The sequence below is a fragment of the Cetorhinus maximus genome, chromosome 9 (assembly GCF_964194155.1).
Source record: "Cetorhinus maximus chromosome 9, sCetMax3.hap1.1, whole genome shotgun sequence".
NCBI lineage: Eukaryota > Metazoa > Chordata > Chondrichthyes > Lamniformes > Cetorhinidae > Cetorhinus > Cetorhinus maximus.
Genome location: NC_135887.1, coordinates 120,978,677 through 120,997,878, shown reverse-complemented (window position 1 = coordinate 120,997,878; position 19,202 = coordinate 120,978,677). Strand labels below are relative to the sequence as shown.

The 19,202-nt window shown below is 39.4% G+C and overlaps 1 protein-coding gene across 1 annotated transcript in view; it reads left to right on the top strand.

Moving 5' to 3' along the window:
• The window catches only part of LOC144684983 (transmembrane protein 263), a 250,188-nt gene that overhangs the window by 10,489 nt on the left and 220,497 nt on the right, over nt 1–19,202 (top strand). The window contains exon 2 of the mRNA XM_078549473.1: nt 7,612–7,720. Within this exon, the coding sequence (XP_078405599.1) occupies nt 7,612–7,720 (109 nt within the window). The remainder of the gene's footprint in view (nt 1–7,611; nt 7,721–19,202) is intronic.

The following is a 19,202-nucleotide window of genomic DNA, read 5'->3' as shown; positions in this document are numbered from 1 at the left end:
GACTATGTCAGAGCACACGTTTTCAAACCGAAAAGCAGGCCCCAAATGAGACCAGCAGGAACGTGGCAAATTGGTCCGTTGGCCTCATCTGTACAGTTGTGCCGAATTTTGTATCTACATTCAAGCAGTGGGGTAAGTGAGAAAAGTGCCACCTTTTTTCTCCGTCCTCGGGGGTTTCCATTATGAGAATGATTCTGTTTATTCAGTGGGAATGAACATGGTCTTCCTCTGCCCGTGGTAGCAAGAAATTATTGATATTGCTGTTTCTCTAACCCATGTTTTGCCTGTAATGGATGGCACCATTACTCTTTGCCACCTTGTTGGTGGAGTTCTTGTGATATTTGGAATGTAGGCTAATAGTTGATTACCTAGTATCATGGTCAGGTTTGTGCTGATGTTGGAACCAGTAAGTCATCTATGTCTGATACTATTGTTTCTGTATTCCATATGTGAACATCCCTTGGCTGACCAAAAAGAGCCCTGTTATATTTGGGCATGTCTCCATGTTACACAAGCTCATAAGATCATAATAAAAGGAGCAGGAGAAGGCTGTTTAGACCATTGAGCCTGTCCCACCATTCAGTAAGTTCATGGCTGATCTAATTGTGGCCTTAACTCTACTTTCTTGCCTGTCCCTCATAATCCTTGACTCCCTTGTCTATAAAAAAAAAATCAGTCTAACTCAATCTTGAATAAATTTAAAGACCCAGCCTCCACTGCCTTTTATGGAAGGGAATTCCAAAGATTAATGGCCCTTTTGAGAGAATAAATTCCTCCTCATCTCCATCTTAAATGGGATACCCATTATTTCTAAACTCTGTGCCCCCCTAGTTCTAGATAACCCCCCCCCCCCACCCACGAGAGGAAACCTCCTCCCAGCATCTTGCATGTAAAACCGCCTGAAACTTGTCAATAAGATCACCTCTCATTCTTCTAAACTCCAATGAGTATAGGCCCAACCTGCTCAATCTTTGCTCACAAGACAATCCCTTAATCATTGGATCGGCTTAGTGAATTTCCTCTGAACCGCTTCCAATGCAAGTATATCCCTCAAGTAAGGAGACTGAAACTGTACATACCCCAGGTACGTTCTCACTAATTCCCTGTACAGCTGTAGCAAGGCTTCCCTATTTTTATACTCTAACCCCTTGCAGTAAAGGCCTACTGTACCTGCATGCTAAATTTGTGATTCATGTAGAAGGAAAGCCAGATCCCTCCGTACTGCAGCACCCTGCTGTCTGTCTCTATTTAAACAGAATCTGTTTTTCTATTCTTCCCGTCAAAGTGGATAACCACACTATACGCCATCTGCCTTTTTTTTTGTTGACTCACTTAACCTGTGTATATTCCTTTACAGAGATGCTCTGTATCCTCCTCACAGCTTGCTTTTCTACCTATCATTGTATTATCAGCAAATTTGGCTACAATACAGTCTCTCTTCACCCAAGTTGTTATTATAGATAATAAATAGTTGAGACCTCGGCACTGATCCCTGTGGCATTCTAGTTAGTTTGCCAACCTAAAAATGACCCACTTATCCTGGCTTTGTTTCCTGTTAGCCAATCCTCTATCCATAATATATCATTCCCAACATCATGAGCTCTTATCTTGTGCGGTAACCTTGTATGTATAGATTACCTTTTGGAAATCCAAATACAATACATCTACTGGTCCTCCTTTGTCCACCCTACTTGTTACATTCTCATAGAGCTCTAACTTTGTCAAACGCAATTTCCCTTTCACCAACCATGCTGACTCTACCTGATTTATATCATAATTTTCAAAATATCCTGCAGTTACCTCCTTAATATTGATTCTCGCATTTTCCCCGATGACTGTTGTTAGACTAACTGGCCCATAGTTTTCTGCTTTGCCTTCCTCCTTTTTTTGAATAATGGCATTGCATTTGTGGTTTTCTAATTCACTGAAACTTTTCTAGAACCTAGGGAATGTTGGAAGAATACAGCTAATGCACCCATTATCTTTGCAACCACTTCCTTTACGACCCTCGGATACAGAAAATCGGATACAGAAAATCGGGTCCAGGGGACTTGTCAGCCTTTAGTTTTCTTAGTACTTTTTCTTGTGATCGTGATTGTTTTAAGTTCCTCCCTTTTTCCCCTTGATTTCCTACTATTCTTGGGATGCTTGTGGTGTCTCTACTCCGAAGATATACAAAATACTTGTTCAAAGTCTCTGCCATTTCCTTGTTTCCCATTATTAATTCCCCAATCTCATCCTCTAAGGGACCAACATCTACCTCAGCTACATTCTTCCTTTTTATATATTTGTAGAAGCTTTTACTGTCTGTTTTTATATTTCTTGCTAGTTTTCTCTCATACTCCAATTTCTACCACTTCACTATTCATTGTTACCACTTGCTGGTTTCTAAAACTTCTCCAATCTTCTGGCTACCAATAATCTTTGCAGAATTGTACATCTTTTCCTTCAATTTGAAATCATCCTTAGTTAGCCACCGATGATGCATCCTTCTTGTAGCATCTTTCTTTCTAATTGGATTATATCTTTGAGAGTTATGACATATCTCTGCCGCTGCTTTGCTACCACCTTACCTTTTACCTATTTTTCCATTTCAAGTTAGCCAACTCTGTCGTCTTACCCTCGTAATTGCCTTTATTTAAGTTTAAGATACTAGTTTCAGACCACATTTCTCACCCTCAAACTGTACATAAAGTTCTATTATGTTATGATTACTCTTAACAAGAAGATTCTTTACTATGATGTTGAGTATTGCTGGAAAAAGACATTTTTGTTGAAGCTCTTCATCTTGTATTCATCAGGACAATTCGCACGAAAGTACCAATGTCAGGGGAAACAACATATTTATACTGTATGACGAGAGAATTCTGATTCATTGGCAAGTGGACTGTGGTAGAGGCATTGTCATGGCGAATGCATCAGTTAATGATTGATAATTAACTGCCAAGCATTGTTTGAAATTTAAACCCAGCAGCTGACCCTGATTGGTCAAGACATTGCCCTGGGGAATGAACCGGCAAATGACTGTCACTTATTTTATTTAGCTGAAACAGGTGCAATACATGTACATGTTCTTTCTGTCTGCAAAGAGCAGGGCCCTGTGTATTAATATATGAAGCTACAGTACATAAATGTGCCACACTGCAAGCCTGACTGAATCTTAATTGGTTGTCAGTGTAATCTTTGGCACATTGGTCAGCATTTGCTAAATAATCCTCAATCGTGGAATCACAACTAATGTTGGACATGGGCTTTTGAGTTTTGCAAGGCTTGGCTGGTTGAGTATGGTCCGTACCTTGCCCATTGTGAACAGTGAAGGGACATGCAGTTTGATACAAGCGGATTGTACCAATCAGCATGTCCCTTTTTCTCTGTCCCCACCCTACCAGCCTGTGCTTGCACAATTCAAAAGCCCTTTTCCAGCATTAGATGTGATTCTGTGATTGGGCAACATTTGCTAAATAACCCTCATTCTATTAAGAATTATGCTGATAACCAGTTTAAGATTCAGTCAGGCTTGAAGTGTGGTCCATTTGCATGTACTGGAAGTTGCATACATTCGCTGTTTAAATCTCCAGGGCAATGTCTTGACCGAACAGAGTCAAGCTGTCTGGCTTAAATTTCAAACAATGCTTGGCAGTTCACTGTCAACTAGTGCATTATCCATGGCAATGCCTCTACCAATCTGAGTCCACTTGCCAACCAATCAGCAGTCTCCTCTCATACAGTATATGTTTGTTTCCCCTGACATTGGTATTTTCTTGTAAATTGTCCTGATGAGCGCAAGATGAAAAGCTTTGACAATCTCTTTCTCAGCAATACTCAAGTTCTGTACTGAAACGATTACTGGCGGTCATTCAATTAATCCTGTCTCATTACACATTACCAGGTACAAAAGCCTGTTCTCTGGTTGGTTCCAGAACACATTGGTCAAAGAAACTGCTTGAATGCACTTTGAATTCATCCTCCATGCTACTTTTGCCAGTTTGATTCATTCAACCTGTATGAGTATTAAAATCTCACTATTATTGAAATACCTTTCTTACAAGCCTCTATTATTTCTTGATTTATATTCTGATAGTGTTGTTATTGTTATGGGACTTGTAAACCACTCACCATTGACTTCTTTCCTTTGTTATTACTTATCTCCACCATAACTGATTTTACATTTTGACCCTCAGAGCCAAAGTCATTTCTCACTACTGATCTCCGATTAACAGAGCCATCCCACCTCCTTTTCTTTTCCTTCCTGTTCTTCCAAAATACCCTTGAATATTTAGATCCCAGCCGTGGTCATTTTGCAGCCATTTCTCTAATGGTTATCATATCATATACTCATTTATTTCTATTTATGTTATCGATTTATCTATCTTATTACAAATGCTGTGTGCATTCAGATAAAGAGTCATTAATTTGTCTTTTTACCATTTTTCCCTATTCTGACCTTACTCTGTACACTCTGTCCCTTCCTGTCACACACTCTGGCTATCACTAACAGTATCGCTACTCTGCACTATTGCCTTTCCTTTCTCTTTAGCTTTCTAAATCTCCCATCACTTGTAACCTCCCTCCTATTATTTAGTTGAAAGCCCTCCACAGCCCTAGTTAAACAATTCGCCAGGACACTGATCCTAGCATGCTTCAGGCAAAGGCTGTCTCAATGGTACAGCTTCCTTTTTCCCCAGTACTGGTGTCACTGCCCCATGTTTTGGAACCCATTTTCCCACACAACCCTTGAGTCACATGTTAAACTCTCATCTTATTTACGCTATGCCTGTTTGCTCATGGCTCAGGTAGCAATCCAGAGGTTATTACCTTTGTGGTTCTGCTTTTTAATTTAGCCCCTAACTCTCAGTAGAAACTTCTTTTTCTTAGCCCTGTCTGTTGTTGGTAGCCACGTTATCCACAACAACTGGATCTTCCCCTCCTGTTCCAAGCTCCTCTCCAGCCCTGAGGAGATGCCCTTAACCCTGGCACTGGGTAGACAACACAGCCTTCGAGATTCACACTTTTGGCTGCAGAGAACAATATCTATCCCTGTATCTATAGTGACCCCTGCTATGACTGCAGTTGTTTTTACTCTTTTTCTTACTCTCTCCCCCCCCCACCCACCCCACCCCAGTCCACTTAAATGACCTCCACCACAGTGCTGTGATCAGTTCTGTGATCAGTTTGCACATCCTTCCCGCAGTCCCTGCTTTCATTCACACAAGTTGCAAGAACCTCGGTGCTGTTAGACATTTGCAAGAGCTAAGGCTTCTCCATTGCAACCTTCTGGATCTGCATTCCTGCTTCACTTGCAGTCGCACCCTACTGTTCCTGACCACGGAGCAAACCTGAAATACTTAACCCAGGAGGTGTGACTGTCTCCTGGAACAAAGTGACCAGGTACCTTTTCTCTGCACGCCTACCCCCCCCATCCCTCCGGCCGATGCATAGTGTCCAAAGGTTGGACTCCAGCTTAGCTGAGCTGAAGTTCCTCGAGCTGCAGATATTTAATAATATAATTAAATATAACATTTAAGCTGCAGGTGTGGTTGCTATGGATTACACGGTTGTCCACCAGCTCCCACATGCTGTAGCTCCTGGCATCGCCTGAGTATGAAGGAAGCTGCATGTGATTCAATTTCCTACTTTTATTTCAAGTATTATTGAGCACAGTATGGTTCTTTTCAGAAATAGGTTGTGCATTTAGGTTCTATTCTGAACACTAGTTAAGACTGACTTTTTAAGCATAGTGTTGCGCTGGCGGAGATGCTATTTTATATGGATGTGGCAATAGACAGTCTGGTGAAATGGGCAGAAACAGCAGATGAAATGTAATGTGTAATGTAAGTGATGCATTTTAGAAGGAAGGATGTGAAGAGACAATATAAATTACAATTTGAAGAAGTGCAGTAACAAACCTAGGGTTCATGTACACAAATAGTTATAGTGGCAGGACAAGCAGATTAAGGCTATAAAACTTGAGATTCTGGGCTTTATATATAAATAGCGGCATAGAGTACAAAAGCAAGGAAGTTGTGTTTAACCTTTGCAAATTGCTTTAGCTGGGCTATGGTATCCAATTCTGGGCACGGAACTTTGGGAAGGATGTCAGGGGCTTTGGAGAGGGTGCAGAGGAGACTTACTAGGATGGTACCAATGATGAGGGACTTCAGTTATATGGTAAAATTCTAGATTTGCATTGTTCTCCTTTGAACCGAGAAGTTTAAGGGAAGATTTAATAGAGATGTTCAAAATTATGAAGGGGTTTGATAGAAGAAACAAGGAGGAAATGTTTCTACAGCCCAAAAGGTTGTTAACCAGAGGACACAGATTTAAGAGAGCTGAGGTAAGAACCAGAAAAGAGATGTGGATTTTTTTTATACAGTGCATTTTGACCTGGAATGCACTACCTACAAGGGTGGTGAAAGCAGACTTAATATAAATTATGAAAGTGAATTGGACGAATAGTTGAAGTGGGAAAAATTGCAAGGCTATGGGGAAAGAGCAGGGAGTGGGACAAATTGCATAGCTCTCTCAGACCTGGTGCAAGTATGATGGACCAAATAGCTGCCTTCTGTACTGCATAATTCTTAGAGCATGGAAATTATGCAGGTTGCAAGTGTCAATAATACAACTAAGACTCTGCAGTAGTACATTAATTTTTTTTTGCTGATTATCCAGTAACATCAGTGCTCATTCAAAGCATTGGCTCTTTGCGTCCAATGCATCAATTATGGCCTACTTTACCAGTTTAAATGCCAATGTGTAAACAGTTGACTATTGGGCCTAACGCTTAATTTCTTGGCCTCTACTAAATGTGCATGAATGTTAATGTTTAAAATCTGCAATTGTTTGAGTTTTCTTGTGGAGAGCAATATGTGTACAGTCAAAGTCCATTATTTTGACATTTTACCATAAAATGATGGGGGTTCTTGTGATCTTATGAGTGTCAATACTTGGTCCCAAGGAATGATGTGATGTGGCTACGTTCTTGTGATTTTTCTCCTTATGAGTTCCTGATATCGGCTTACTGCTGTGAAGAAATAAAATGGCTCCAAATGTTTGGAGAAAAATGGTATAGTTGACAATCTTTCTAGTGCCTGTCTGAGAGACGTTGCAGGTTGGTTAGGGCAGATGCAGATGCAGAGACCCCACAGGCAAAACTTGAAGTATGTTAAGAACCCTGACCTGAACAGTACCCTTTAAGATGAAATGCTGTGCCATATTCCAATACAAAACACTGTCTGCTCTATTCAGTGCTAATTTTTTGATGTATTATCCTGTAATGTAGATGTTGGTACCAACTCAACAAGAAACCAGATGCTGCCCTTCATTAGAATGTAAATTCTTGTTGAATGTTGATGTTTTTTTCTGTAATGGCATAACAGTTCCCTCAAGTCTGTCCTCACCACCTAGTTTGAGACCCAATCTTGTGTGTATTCATTGAGTAATTCTTCCAAGAGATAATTTAAACATGGAATACTTGGGAATCTTTTGGCATTTCATTTAAAAGAAATGATTGTGGGATATTAGGGGAAAAAAAGGTTTTGAGTTTTTGTCCAAGCCGACACTTTTCTATATATTAATGATATATTGTCTCGTTTGGGTTTTTATTTCAAACAGGGGCCAGATAGACAAGCTCAAATAACTGAAAGCATGACTGATCTGACAGCTGTGAAAGACAATACTTTTGAAGATGTGCCACCTTATCTTAAAGAGGAGCCCCCAGAAGGTACTATTTTAACCACTACCCTGGAGAAATGTTGCATAAAATATATTGCTTTACTGGAGCAAAAGATAGTAAGCAATATTATAACTTAATTATGCTGTTTTTTTTGTAGATGGATTCATGTGGCAGGACCTCTTGGAATAATACCTTGTTGCATGTTACAGCAATAATTAAGAACTTGCACAATTGAGTTGGGGTGCATTATATATCTTGGTTGTAATGAGAGAAAACAACAGTGTGTTTCTGACTTAGAACAAAGAAAAATCGAATACTTGTATACTAATTTTCAGTAATTGTTTGAGTTTTATAATTAAGTTGCAATTTGTAGCAAAGAAGATTTAACATTGGGAAGTGCCTGGGTAAATTTATTTTGCAAGATTAGAACTGCTTTGTTTCCATGGTTTCATGACTTGGTGAGCTAGGCATGCGGGAACATGGGACCAAGAAGAGTTTGGTCACCATTAAAATCAAACTTAACTATTTAAGATCTGATATTTTGTTCTAATTTTGGTTCCCAATTTTAGGGTGCTCTCATTAGGGTCTGGTGTGCAAAATAATTATTGTTATTCAAATATGGATTGATTGCTTAGCAAGTGGAAACTGCATCCTATTATTAATGGCTTTGGTGTCAACTCAACCAAATAAACTTAAAAGGCTTGTTAATACATGCAAATAGATTTTATTGCATTTGAAGGAAATTGTGCATAACCTGGAATTAAGTTGATAAAACTCTGCTCCCCATAGAAGGCATCTGTTGTTTTCCCATGGAATGTTGGAAGAAACATTTTGAAAAAAAATCTTTGATTGAACTTCCAAGGGTAACTGTGGTATGTCTTGGGGAATGGTGCCGTCGCCTTATATGCTGTATAGTGTTATACTGTCACGAAAGTATAATAATTCTCATAATATTATTGTGATTTATTGTAAAAGTATGTTAATAAGCGGGGTTTGGATAGTTTCTTTGTGTGTGTTAATTGAATTGGAGACAGCTGGTCTGGAGGCTTTGAATTATCAAAAGAAGCTAGGTTTGAAATGCTAAATAGGTAACCATGGCTGAAGATCTAGAATTAGGTGAGGGGAATTTGCATTTTTAGATAAATCAGGGTAGTTTGAATTTCAAAGAGATGATAGGATGTTATACCTAGCTAGAGAAGCTAGGCCAAGCAGTGTGTTTATTTTTCCAAAAGATCACTGATAATAGCACTGATAATAGAAAAGGTTTATATTATGAGAAAGGTAAAGTTCCAAAGACATATGGGGACAATGGGATTTGCATTAAAAGGGAGAACCATATATAAAGGATTGAGGCTGTGTGTCAGGGAAGGCATTGTGAGATCTACCAGAAGTGTGAAAAGCCTCCAGTATTTGTGCATTAAGCTGCTGTCTACAGAAACCGAAGCTGCGGGAAGCCACTTTGAATTCTACTGTCCAGAGTATTGTATTGACTTGCCTGGATCTGTTTGAATCTAATTTTTACTGTTGCCTACTGTTTACCGTTGGGGATGTAACTAGAAGTTAGATTAAATAGGGATTTTGGGAGTTATAGTAATTTGTAGACATATGTATGTGCTTGAAATCTTTTCTCTTGTTAATAAATGTTAAATTTAGTTTTCTGAAATCTCTGAAGTCTTGGTGGACTTACTACTTCTGAATTCAGGGCACGCATCTCGTAATAAATACAAATTGTAGAACCATTGTGACCGCGTGGTCAAGTTTCCCTTGTGGATTTGATCAGCCTTGCACACATCTGCCGCGTCATAACATACACAGATGTGTGATGAAATTCCACAAACCATCATAAATCCCCATATTAATGTTACCAAGACTCAGCCAGGTTTAGAGTTTATAAAATTGAAATATTTGTGTACTTTCTGTATTTGAGGAGAAAACCTTAATTGAATATTTAAGAAATACTGCAGTATTGTCTTTCCGACTGCTAAGGTTATTAATTTACCTCTTTTTGTAGTTAAAGCCAAGTCATCGTTTTATATTATTCTGCTTTCTTAAGTCTTGGAGATCATGAGAGAGGGCTTGTGTCAGAAATAGTAAGCAAAGTACAGTAACGCGGCTCTGGGCATGTTACATTACCAAATGGTGCATAACGATGCACTCTGCTTTGTAGGAATGAGTAGTGTTCGGCGCAAAGCACAACAAAAATACGAAAAAAAATCTAAAAATCATGTGATAGTTTAATTGTGATTTTAGTGCAACCTCAAATTTCGAACCTTTTCATTCTTATTTATTTCTCAGTGCTATTAGAGTTCTGTACATCACCTTTACATTGAAAGTTTTTAATAATTTATTTTTAATTGGCAGTTAGTGATTATTTTAATGGCTATAAGGTCTAAACCTGCCTCTTTATTTAAGGAGCCGTTCAGACTTATTTAAGGCTATGGAAATATGTTTAACTGTATCATCTGTTTTATGCTCTGCAATTTAATATTTTTGTTTTTGTTTATCTCAATTGCTGGTTCCAACTCTTCTATAGTGCAGTTATGTAAAACTTGAATTGGGCTTCTTTAGTGTTCAGTCAATGGGCATCATGAATGCAATTGTAATCAAAATAAGAAAGATGCATTTCTTTACAGAATAGATTTAGATTACATTATGCTTTAGCTGTGCATGTGCTAGCCTAATGGAGCAGGAAAACAGGCCTTCAGTTAGGCAAAAACAACTTGATCCTGGTTGAACAGGATGCAGAGCCAGTCAAGGGCAATAGTACAATGTAATCTGCCTATAAATGTGGGTGTGCTGTATGTAAACATACTATGATTTGGCTACCAATCACTTTCTTTTGTGTCCAATTTTTAACACAGTTTGCTTTTCTCCTGCTGAGCAGAGATGCGGGTGACCTGTGCAAAGGTAACATGAGGCAGTCATTTGGTGATCTGGGTGCATAGATTGTGGCCAGACCCCTCTACTCCGGGCAGTCTCCCCAGTCTGACATTTGCAGCTGTGCAACTTTAAAATTTGCAACTTGTAAGTGACTGAAACAAGTTGTTTGATTTCTAGTACATTTCCCTACCTGAAGCCCACTTTCCTGAGTAGTTACAATCACCTTGAAACTGCATTAAAAAATTACCTTTAGTCTTATTAATCACCATGTGATTTTTGACTGCATTAATATATTAGAATAGAAAATGTGAAACATGAAGTTACAATCAAATATTAAGGTGGATAAGAGGGGCTCTGTGATAATTTAAGTTCCTGGGTAATGTGAATAAAATGTATAAAGAGAGCCAAATCAAAAACTAGGATTTATTTTTGATCGTTTAGCTAAGTTGAAACAAGTAACTGAAATTACTTAGATAATTTCCCTCCCTCACTCGCTCACTGCTTTCGATAGCTACCACCCCACAAAAAAAAATTCCATTCACTGTCTCTGGCTAAACCAGATTGTCTGCAAATGGAAAGAAGGTTGGATCATACTGAATTCTTCTTGAAAATTGGAAACGAGGGGATGTAAATGAAGAAAAAAGACAATATTGAAAATTCTCTCAAGCATTCTCAAATGCAGATTTTAATGCATACTGTTTTGACCCTGGGCCCAGTTGCCCCTTTCTGTATTGCATCATTCCATGATTCTATATTTTGTTCGTTGCAAAGGCCGTTGACTTCCATCTGAATAATATTGTCTTCTTCCACCCTGCCGCAGTCCATCTGATACTGAAGCCCTCATCCATGCTCTTTTCCCTCCTGGCTCAACTGTTGCAATGTTCTTTTGGCTGGCCTCCCAATTCCCCAACCTTCATAAACTTCAGTCAATGCAAATGCCTGCTGCTTGCCTCCTATCCAGTTGTTCTTTCTGTGGCTTTGTTACTTATACTTTGAGCCAAACTTAGGGCTGTCAGAACTGAAGTAAGAAGTACGGGCTTTTGCTGCACTCCACAATGCTGTTCTTTTTAAATGGCAAATTTCCCCCTCATTCTTGATTTTAGTCCAGGCTACTTTTTGTAAAATTGGAGATAGCCCAGCTTTGTAAGATAAAGAGATTTAAAATCATCATTGGTATAGGTGAGACAGAATTTGGCAATGAGTACTCATGTGAATAGTGATGGAAAAGTGGGGGTTTTTTTTATTCGTTCATGTAATGTGGGTGTCACTGGCTAGCATTTATTGCCCATCCTAATTTTTTAAGAGTCAACCACATTGCTATGGGTCTGGAGTCACATGAAGTCCAGACCAGGTAAGGATGACAGATTTCCTTCCCTAAAAGACGTTAGTGAGCCAGATGGATTTTCATAGCAATCGGCAATGGTTTCATGGTCATCAATAGACTTTTCAATTCCAGATTTTTATTGAATTCAAGTTTCACCATTTACTGTGGTGGGATTCGAGCCCAGGTCCCCAAAGCAGTCCCAGAGCTGGGTCTCTGAAATACTAGTCTAGTGACAGCACCACTATGTCATTGCCTCCCCCTTAATATGCCAATAGCTTATTGAATTGTCAGGATTGAAGTCCTGCTAAATAAGCATCTTCCTAAAATAGCCACATTTAATGACTGTTCGTGGTTGACTTTTCCAATGTCACAGACATAATTGTTTCTAAAATGCTTCACGTGGGTTACATAGGGCTTTACTAGAAGTTCCCCTATTGCCCATGATTGCAAATGTTCCATTATTCAGCCTTTCTATTGACTGTATGCTATTAAGCAAGCAATGTCATCAGGGAATTTTAGCTTGTCAAGCCAATATATTAGACAGTCCTGACACCTCGACTCTTGATGTTGTGATAACTGCAATAAAGAACTAGTTGGATACAACCAAAGATGCAGCAAGAACGTGTGAAATTACATTGCAGGTGTTTTAGAGCGGAGGATTTATTTTTAACTGCAGTGGACTGGAGGCTGTGTCCTGATGGCTGAAAATCAGCTCTCCCACCAGATCCTGCTTTCTCAACTCTCAAATGGTTAGTGTTCCAGAGGAGGACAAAGAAAATGCTTCACAGACCCTCTGAAACTCTCCTTGAAGCTTGGCCGCATTGATGTTAATAACTGGCAGGAGCTTGCCAATGGTTCAAAATGGCGACAAATTGTCAGTGAAGCTGTATCACGCTTTGAGTCCAAACTTCTTAATGAATGAGGCAGAGCAGTGGCAGAGAAGGAAAGAAAAGGAAGCAAATCCTGCACTCTGGATCCCATTACCTCGTGAGTCCTGCCCCGTGTGTGTGAAGAACAATTGGCTTCAGTCACATGAAGATCCATGGCAGAAAGTTGCAACCCTGATTAGACATCATCCTCAAATTGGGGGACAGCCAACGATGACAGCAGAGGAACCGGCCATTTGACCAATGGCCTATGCCATTATGCTTCACACAAGCCACCTCCTATCTTAGTTCATTTGACCCTATCAACATATTTATTTATGGAACAGCTGTTATGGAGCTTTGCTTTTGTTGACCTTTTTTTTGGACTTTTCCAAATGCAGATATAAAGTGAAGGTTCCATTTCAAACAGGCATCTTCCCCTCCAAGGTTACATCTGGTGTAACCCAGGATTCCATATCTATCACCTTTTCCTTATTTGTAAAATTTTCCCAGAGACGTTATCCAATTTCATAGGACCAGTTTCCATGTGTAGCTCAAACTCTCAGCTCCACAACTGTCGGAGTACCTGTTTGATATTGTTGTTGAACCAGAATTCCCTTCAGTTAAACCTTGAAATTATCAAAGCCATTGCATTTGTTAGACACCATCTTGTTCCCCAGTTTTCACTTAAGTTGCACTATTATGATCTGCAGCTTCAAACAGTTAGTGCGTTTGAACAAAGCTGAATTCCTCTAGCATCAGTTTGCGTGCAAGCTTTGAGATTCACATACTATCCTGTTACCTGGTTATATATGGATGCACACTTGCTACTTAATGCTTGTTTTTGTTCTGTAACATAGATGTACAATATCATTAAATACAGCAGTGCAGTTCACATTTGGTGAGATATTGATCCAAGCTTGGTACAAATCCTGAGGGCAAGAAACTAAAGTGTCATTTGTATTCAAGTGTAGGCAAATTGTGGTGGCTGTAGATCCACATATAAATTTTCAATATTCCACTAATTTCATGGTGAGCCAGAAAAGAATGACACAATAGGAGCAAAATGCTTTCTTTAATTGCCAATCCCTTAGCTACCCTGTTGGTGTCTGGTTTGTGGTGGGAATGTTTGTGCATCCAATGCGCTGTTGCTCAAAATTTGTAGTTTTTTTAATATATCTACAGACAGTCGTAAAAGCAGTTGCTAAACTTTGGGGCTTTGAACTGCTCTTTGGTGTATATACAGCAGAAGGCACAAAATGCTGCTGAACACTTGTATATGCAAGTCAGAGTGTGTAGGTCTTGCTAACACCCAATTTTGGCTTTTAATTTGTGCCTCTTCTGCATAATTGTTCTGCCACGCATGTCATAATGAACTGAAGATCCTTCTCTACTTCTATCAAAGCCTCTGCTGTTTTGGAGCTATCTTTTACTCATTCTTCTCCCGTAATAAATTAAATAAAACTTTACAATGTTTTGAGCAGTGCTCTGGTTTGTTAGTGCATGACTTTTATTCATATGATTGGAGAAGCAGTTCTTGTATAGAGAACACTAGTTTGGGTCCAATTGAATAATTGTGTCTGACTCTGGGCACCACACCTTAGGGACGGAGTGGTGTGAAGACTTGAAAGGGTACAGAAGAGATGTACTAGAATGGTTCTCGGGGTGAGGGATTTCAGTTGCCAATAGACTGGAGATACTGAGGTTGCTCTCCTTGGAGTGGAGTCGGCTAATGGGAGATTTGATGGAAGTTAAGTGTTTAAATGGAATTAGTAAAGAGAAATTATTTCAGTTGGCTGAAGAGTTGATAACAGTGGACACAGATTTAAAGTGATTGACGAAAGAACCAGAGGCAATATGGAAAACTTTGTTATGCAGCAAGTGGTTAGGATTTCGAATGCACTGCCTGATAGGGCTGTTAGTACAGATTCAATAGCATTCAAAAGGAAATTGGATAAATGCTTGAAAGAGAAAAAGTTGCTGTGATATGGGGAAAGAGTGGGGGTGTGGAACTAACTGAATTGCTCCTTGAAAGAGCAGGTGCAGTCTCTGGGCTGAATGGATGCCAAGTGTGCTGGACTATTCGATGATTCTATAGAGAATGCAAGGAAAGAGGTCATAAGTTTGAGAGAAAATATTTAGGCCACAGTTTGTATAGTTTTGGAAACCCTATTAGAGGAAGGATGTTAGAACTGTAGAGGATACAGTGAAATTGCCACAGTTTCTCACCCCTGTAATCATGCATCAGTTATGAATATAGACTTGGAATAATTTGGGCTGCTTTGCATTGGGACAGTAGGCTGAGAGATTTAATCATTTTTAAAATTGAGGAGTTTTAATGGAGTGAATGGAAAAAGACTCTTTTCTTTGTGGGGGTGATGGTTAATTTGCTTCCTTGCAGTGAAGCAAGAGGTTAGGAGAAAATGAATTATGTAGTGAAAATTGTTGGAGCATGAAATATGTTGCCACAGGGAGCATTGAGGCAGAGACCACTGTAGCTTTTAAAGGAAAAATTTGGATAAATATTTGAAATGGCAATAGGATTAGTTTCGGATGGCTTTAGCAAAGAGACAGCATAGTCACAATGGACTAACTGACTTTGTGCTATGAACATATGTTTCTAAATGAGCTTCAATTGTTTAACTCGGTACCATTCCACTGTCTCGCTAGAATTTCTGTCCCATTGGTCGGATTCACAAATTGCAACAATAATTAACTAACTTATTACCTGCGTCTTATGATTAAATTATTTATCGCGTTTAAATAATCTGTATATTTGATCACTTTATTTAAAAATAAAAATATGCTCACGGCAGTTATGTAACTCAGGAAGTGACTACTACACTGCAACTAAACTTATTTTCAGTTTAACAACATGTATTTTCACTTACTCCACCTCCACCTCCCTATTTTGTTGAATGCTGTGGGAAATCAACTAATAATAAAAGCATATCTAATGCATACCTTTGTGCGTCCCACTTCATCTGCTGTGCACTAACACATGCATACGTTTAAACAAAAATAAATGTTAGTGATTTGGAATGTACGGAGAAGTTGCCCAGCACGTTACGACACAGGCCAGAATTTCAGTATGCTGCTTCGCTGCTTTTAGCAAGTAAACTTTAATTTTTCAAAAAGCTAGACATTTCATCCTGTGGGCTCTGACTAGCAGCCTGAAGAGCAGTTAAGCTCCTTAACCATGTTTACTTAACAGTTGTGCTTTATCATCTTGGAGAGGCACCATTTCACTTTAGCAACAGAATTCGTTGTGCACTAAATGGCACAACACTTCTGTTCTAAAGTAACACATCACTCAACTTGCCATGGACCCCTTGAGCTGTATGTGCCAGAGAATAATTGTAAGTATAGTGAAGCATCTGCATGTCAGTACTGTATTGAAAGAGACTAACGTGTTTTGCATTTATGTAATGTTAAAATTGAACTGTTAAGTAATGTACCTTTGCATATTTATGGATAAAGTATATTTTTGGAAAAAAATTTTTACTTGCCATGAGAGATCTGATGTTGTACCCAGCATGTTTTTGTTATACTTGTCAGACCTTTCAATCTTGCAATCGATTGGCTTAAATTTTGTATTCTTAAAGCAACACAGCATTTTGGACTGTGCCAATAATTCATATTTGCCCGGAATGAAAGTTGCAGAAACTTCAATCAATTTCAGAGCAACAGCTACCAAAGGCAAGGAACAAATGGAGAAACAATCAAATCATCCCAAACATTGAATACCTTTAGAACCACCAAAGTGAGATCTTGTGTCTGGAAATATAATGGAGAAATCAACTTGTAAAATACACAAATAATTAAATTTAGTTATATAATTTGTTTTGAAATGCTTTTCAATGGCGTCTTCTGTTGGAGGCTGTGCCTTTGTCTGACCGAGTTCATGTAGGCAGCCAGCACCATCAGCTGTTAGCTGAGCAAACTGAAGCTAGCAAGCCAGAACGGGGAAAGTTCTGCAATTGACAGCAAAACTGGCATTTGGGGTGTGCTAGGATTTGCTGTTCATGAGCCTTGCTCCTTCCAACAGAAAATGAACACAATTGCAGGGGATTAATTTTTAGGACTCTGCAAACTAACGCTGCTTTCTTTGTGCGCAAAACCTCAGCTAGTTCTAAAAACAAAATTAACTTTCCTTGTGGCAGAGTTTGGGTTGGTTTGAAATTGGCTTTCTCTGCAGAAGGATTGTTGACTGAATGAACTATGTGCACCAAATGAAGATTTCAAATGGTCAGCTTTCAAAGTGGAAATTTTGTTTTGAAAGTGGATTGCAGCAGCTGCTTTTTTCCTGAGAACTTATAACTTGTATAAATAGGTTGGTGTTTGAGTTGCGTGGAGATTTATTTACATAATGGTGATATTTATTTATCTAATGGGTGAGGAAACATTTTCTCTCCAGGAAGCAGTCCAAAGTCTCAAACTTCACCACCTCTGGAGCAATCATATACAAACTTCTTTCCATAGTCTTTCACTAATAACATGCATGAGGAACACTCATGTAGGCTCGGCTAATTCCACATAAAATGTCTGGTAGTACTTTCCAAAGAAGCACATTCACGTTAGAAACGTGCAAGTTTCTCATTTCCCCTTTTCAGACGCAGAAAAATGCTGGATTAAGTATATTTGGGTGTCACCAAATCATTCAGTGGCTGTCTGTCATAAATAAATGAATTGCATTTTACAGTAATTACAATGTGTTAGTTGATTTCTTCCCATTGTTGCTGTCACAGTGCAAGGTTATTAACCTTTCAACAATAGCTTGTGTATGATTCTGGGTTTAATATATGTATATGCCTAATAACAGAATTGCTCTTGAGCAACTGTTCTACAGCATTACAATAAATGATGAGCAATTAATGTAACCTGGTTTCCCTGCAGACTTCAAGATGATTAAACTGTGGCTCAGTTCATAGCACCCTCGCCTTTGAATCAGAGGGTTGTGGGATCACGTCCCACTCCCGGAAACCAAGAACTGTGATTGTACTTGAAAGAGTTGCAATCTGTGACTGTTGATAACTCGAAAGAGTTTCAAGATGATTAAGCTCGACCTTCAGCACTCAGCTATGGACTGTTGACTGTGCTGAGAGCTTGAACCTTTTGGAAGGAGGATGCTTTCTTTATATTATACAGCTGTTTTGAGTTGCACCTATGGAATTCTGGCCTTGTCCACTTCTTATCCCACCAAGCTAATGCCACACTACCAACTGGAGACGGGCTGTTTGCATAACACCCTAATCTTGATTTCCAACACTGCCTTACGGGTTTACCTTTCTCAGCATGTAGGCTCTCTTACTTGCAAGAGTTTGGTTCTTGCACCTTGTTCCTGTTGGTTGAAAGAGTCTGTTGACTGAAAGCTCAACTTGTGCATCAAGAACCAACAAATCATTTGTGCCTTTTTAACTTGCTGAGCATAGGGAAGGTCTGATGGGAAAACAGTAATGGTCAATATTATAACAATGTGCCTGGAAGTAGACCTAGTAATGGACATGTCTCGTATCACGCCAATCTTATTTAGTGGCCTGGATTTTGCAGTCAGTGGCACAGCTGACTGCAGTTAAAAGCATGTTCTTGCCTTTTACATAGGCTGCAGCAGGAGCTTGCTCTCACGGCTGTAGTGTGGATCCTCTGGTGAGGTGTGTGGCGAGGACTAGTGAAATGGTGCAATTCCAGCAGAGCCATGCTGCTGTCGATGTCATGAGTTGAAGACATGCCTCTTGAGGTCTGCTTTCAGCTCAATGGCAGGTTAAGTCTCTTTAATTTTAAATGTTTTCTTTAATATACTTTTGATCACACCCTTCTCCCAACACCCCAGCTCTTTGGGATGAGCAGGAATGTGGGTGGGGTGGGGGGGGTGGAGAGGGGCCTGGTGTGGGGTGGTGCAGGAGAGTCCTGACACTCAGATTTAAAGGGCTGCACTTCTGAGCAGGTTCTACACCTACTTGAAGCAGCCCTAAATGAATCAAAGGAAATACTTGTGTGAACACTGGACAATCAGCCCAAGTGGCATTTCTTGAAGGGCTGAATATTGAATTCAACAACTTTAGATCTTAAACTCCCTCCCCCCATCCCCACCCCATTTCTTCCACCTCCCTTTTGTTTTTTTCAATAATTTATATAGATTTTTCTTTTCCCACCTATTTCCATTATTTTAAAATCTACAACTAATACCTTGTCAGTCTTTCCACCCCACCCCCACTAGAGCTGTACCTTGAGTATCCTGCCATCCATTCTTAATTAGCACATTTTCTTAGATAATATCACCACCTTCAACACCTCTTTGATCCTTTTGTCTGTGACATCTTTTGATTATCTGCTCCTATCACTGCTTTCTTGTCCCTACAACCACCCCCCCCCCCCCACCCTCAACTTCTCTCTCCCCCCCCTGCCCACCTTAAACCAGCTTATATTTCACCCCTCTCCTAGCTATACTCAGTTCTGTTGA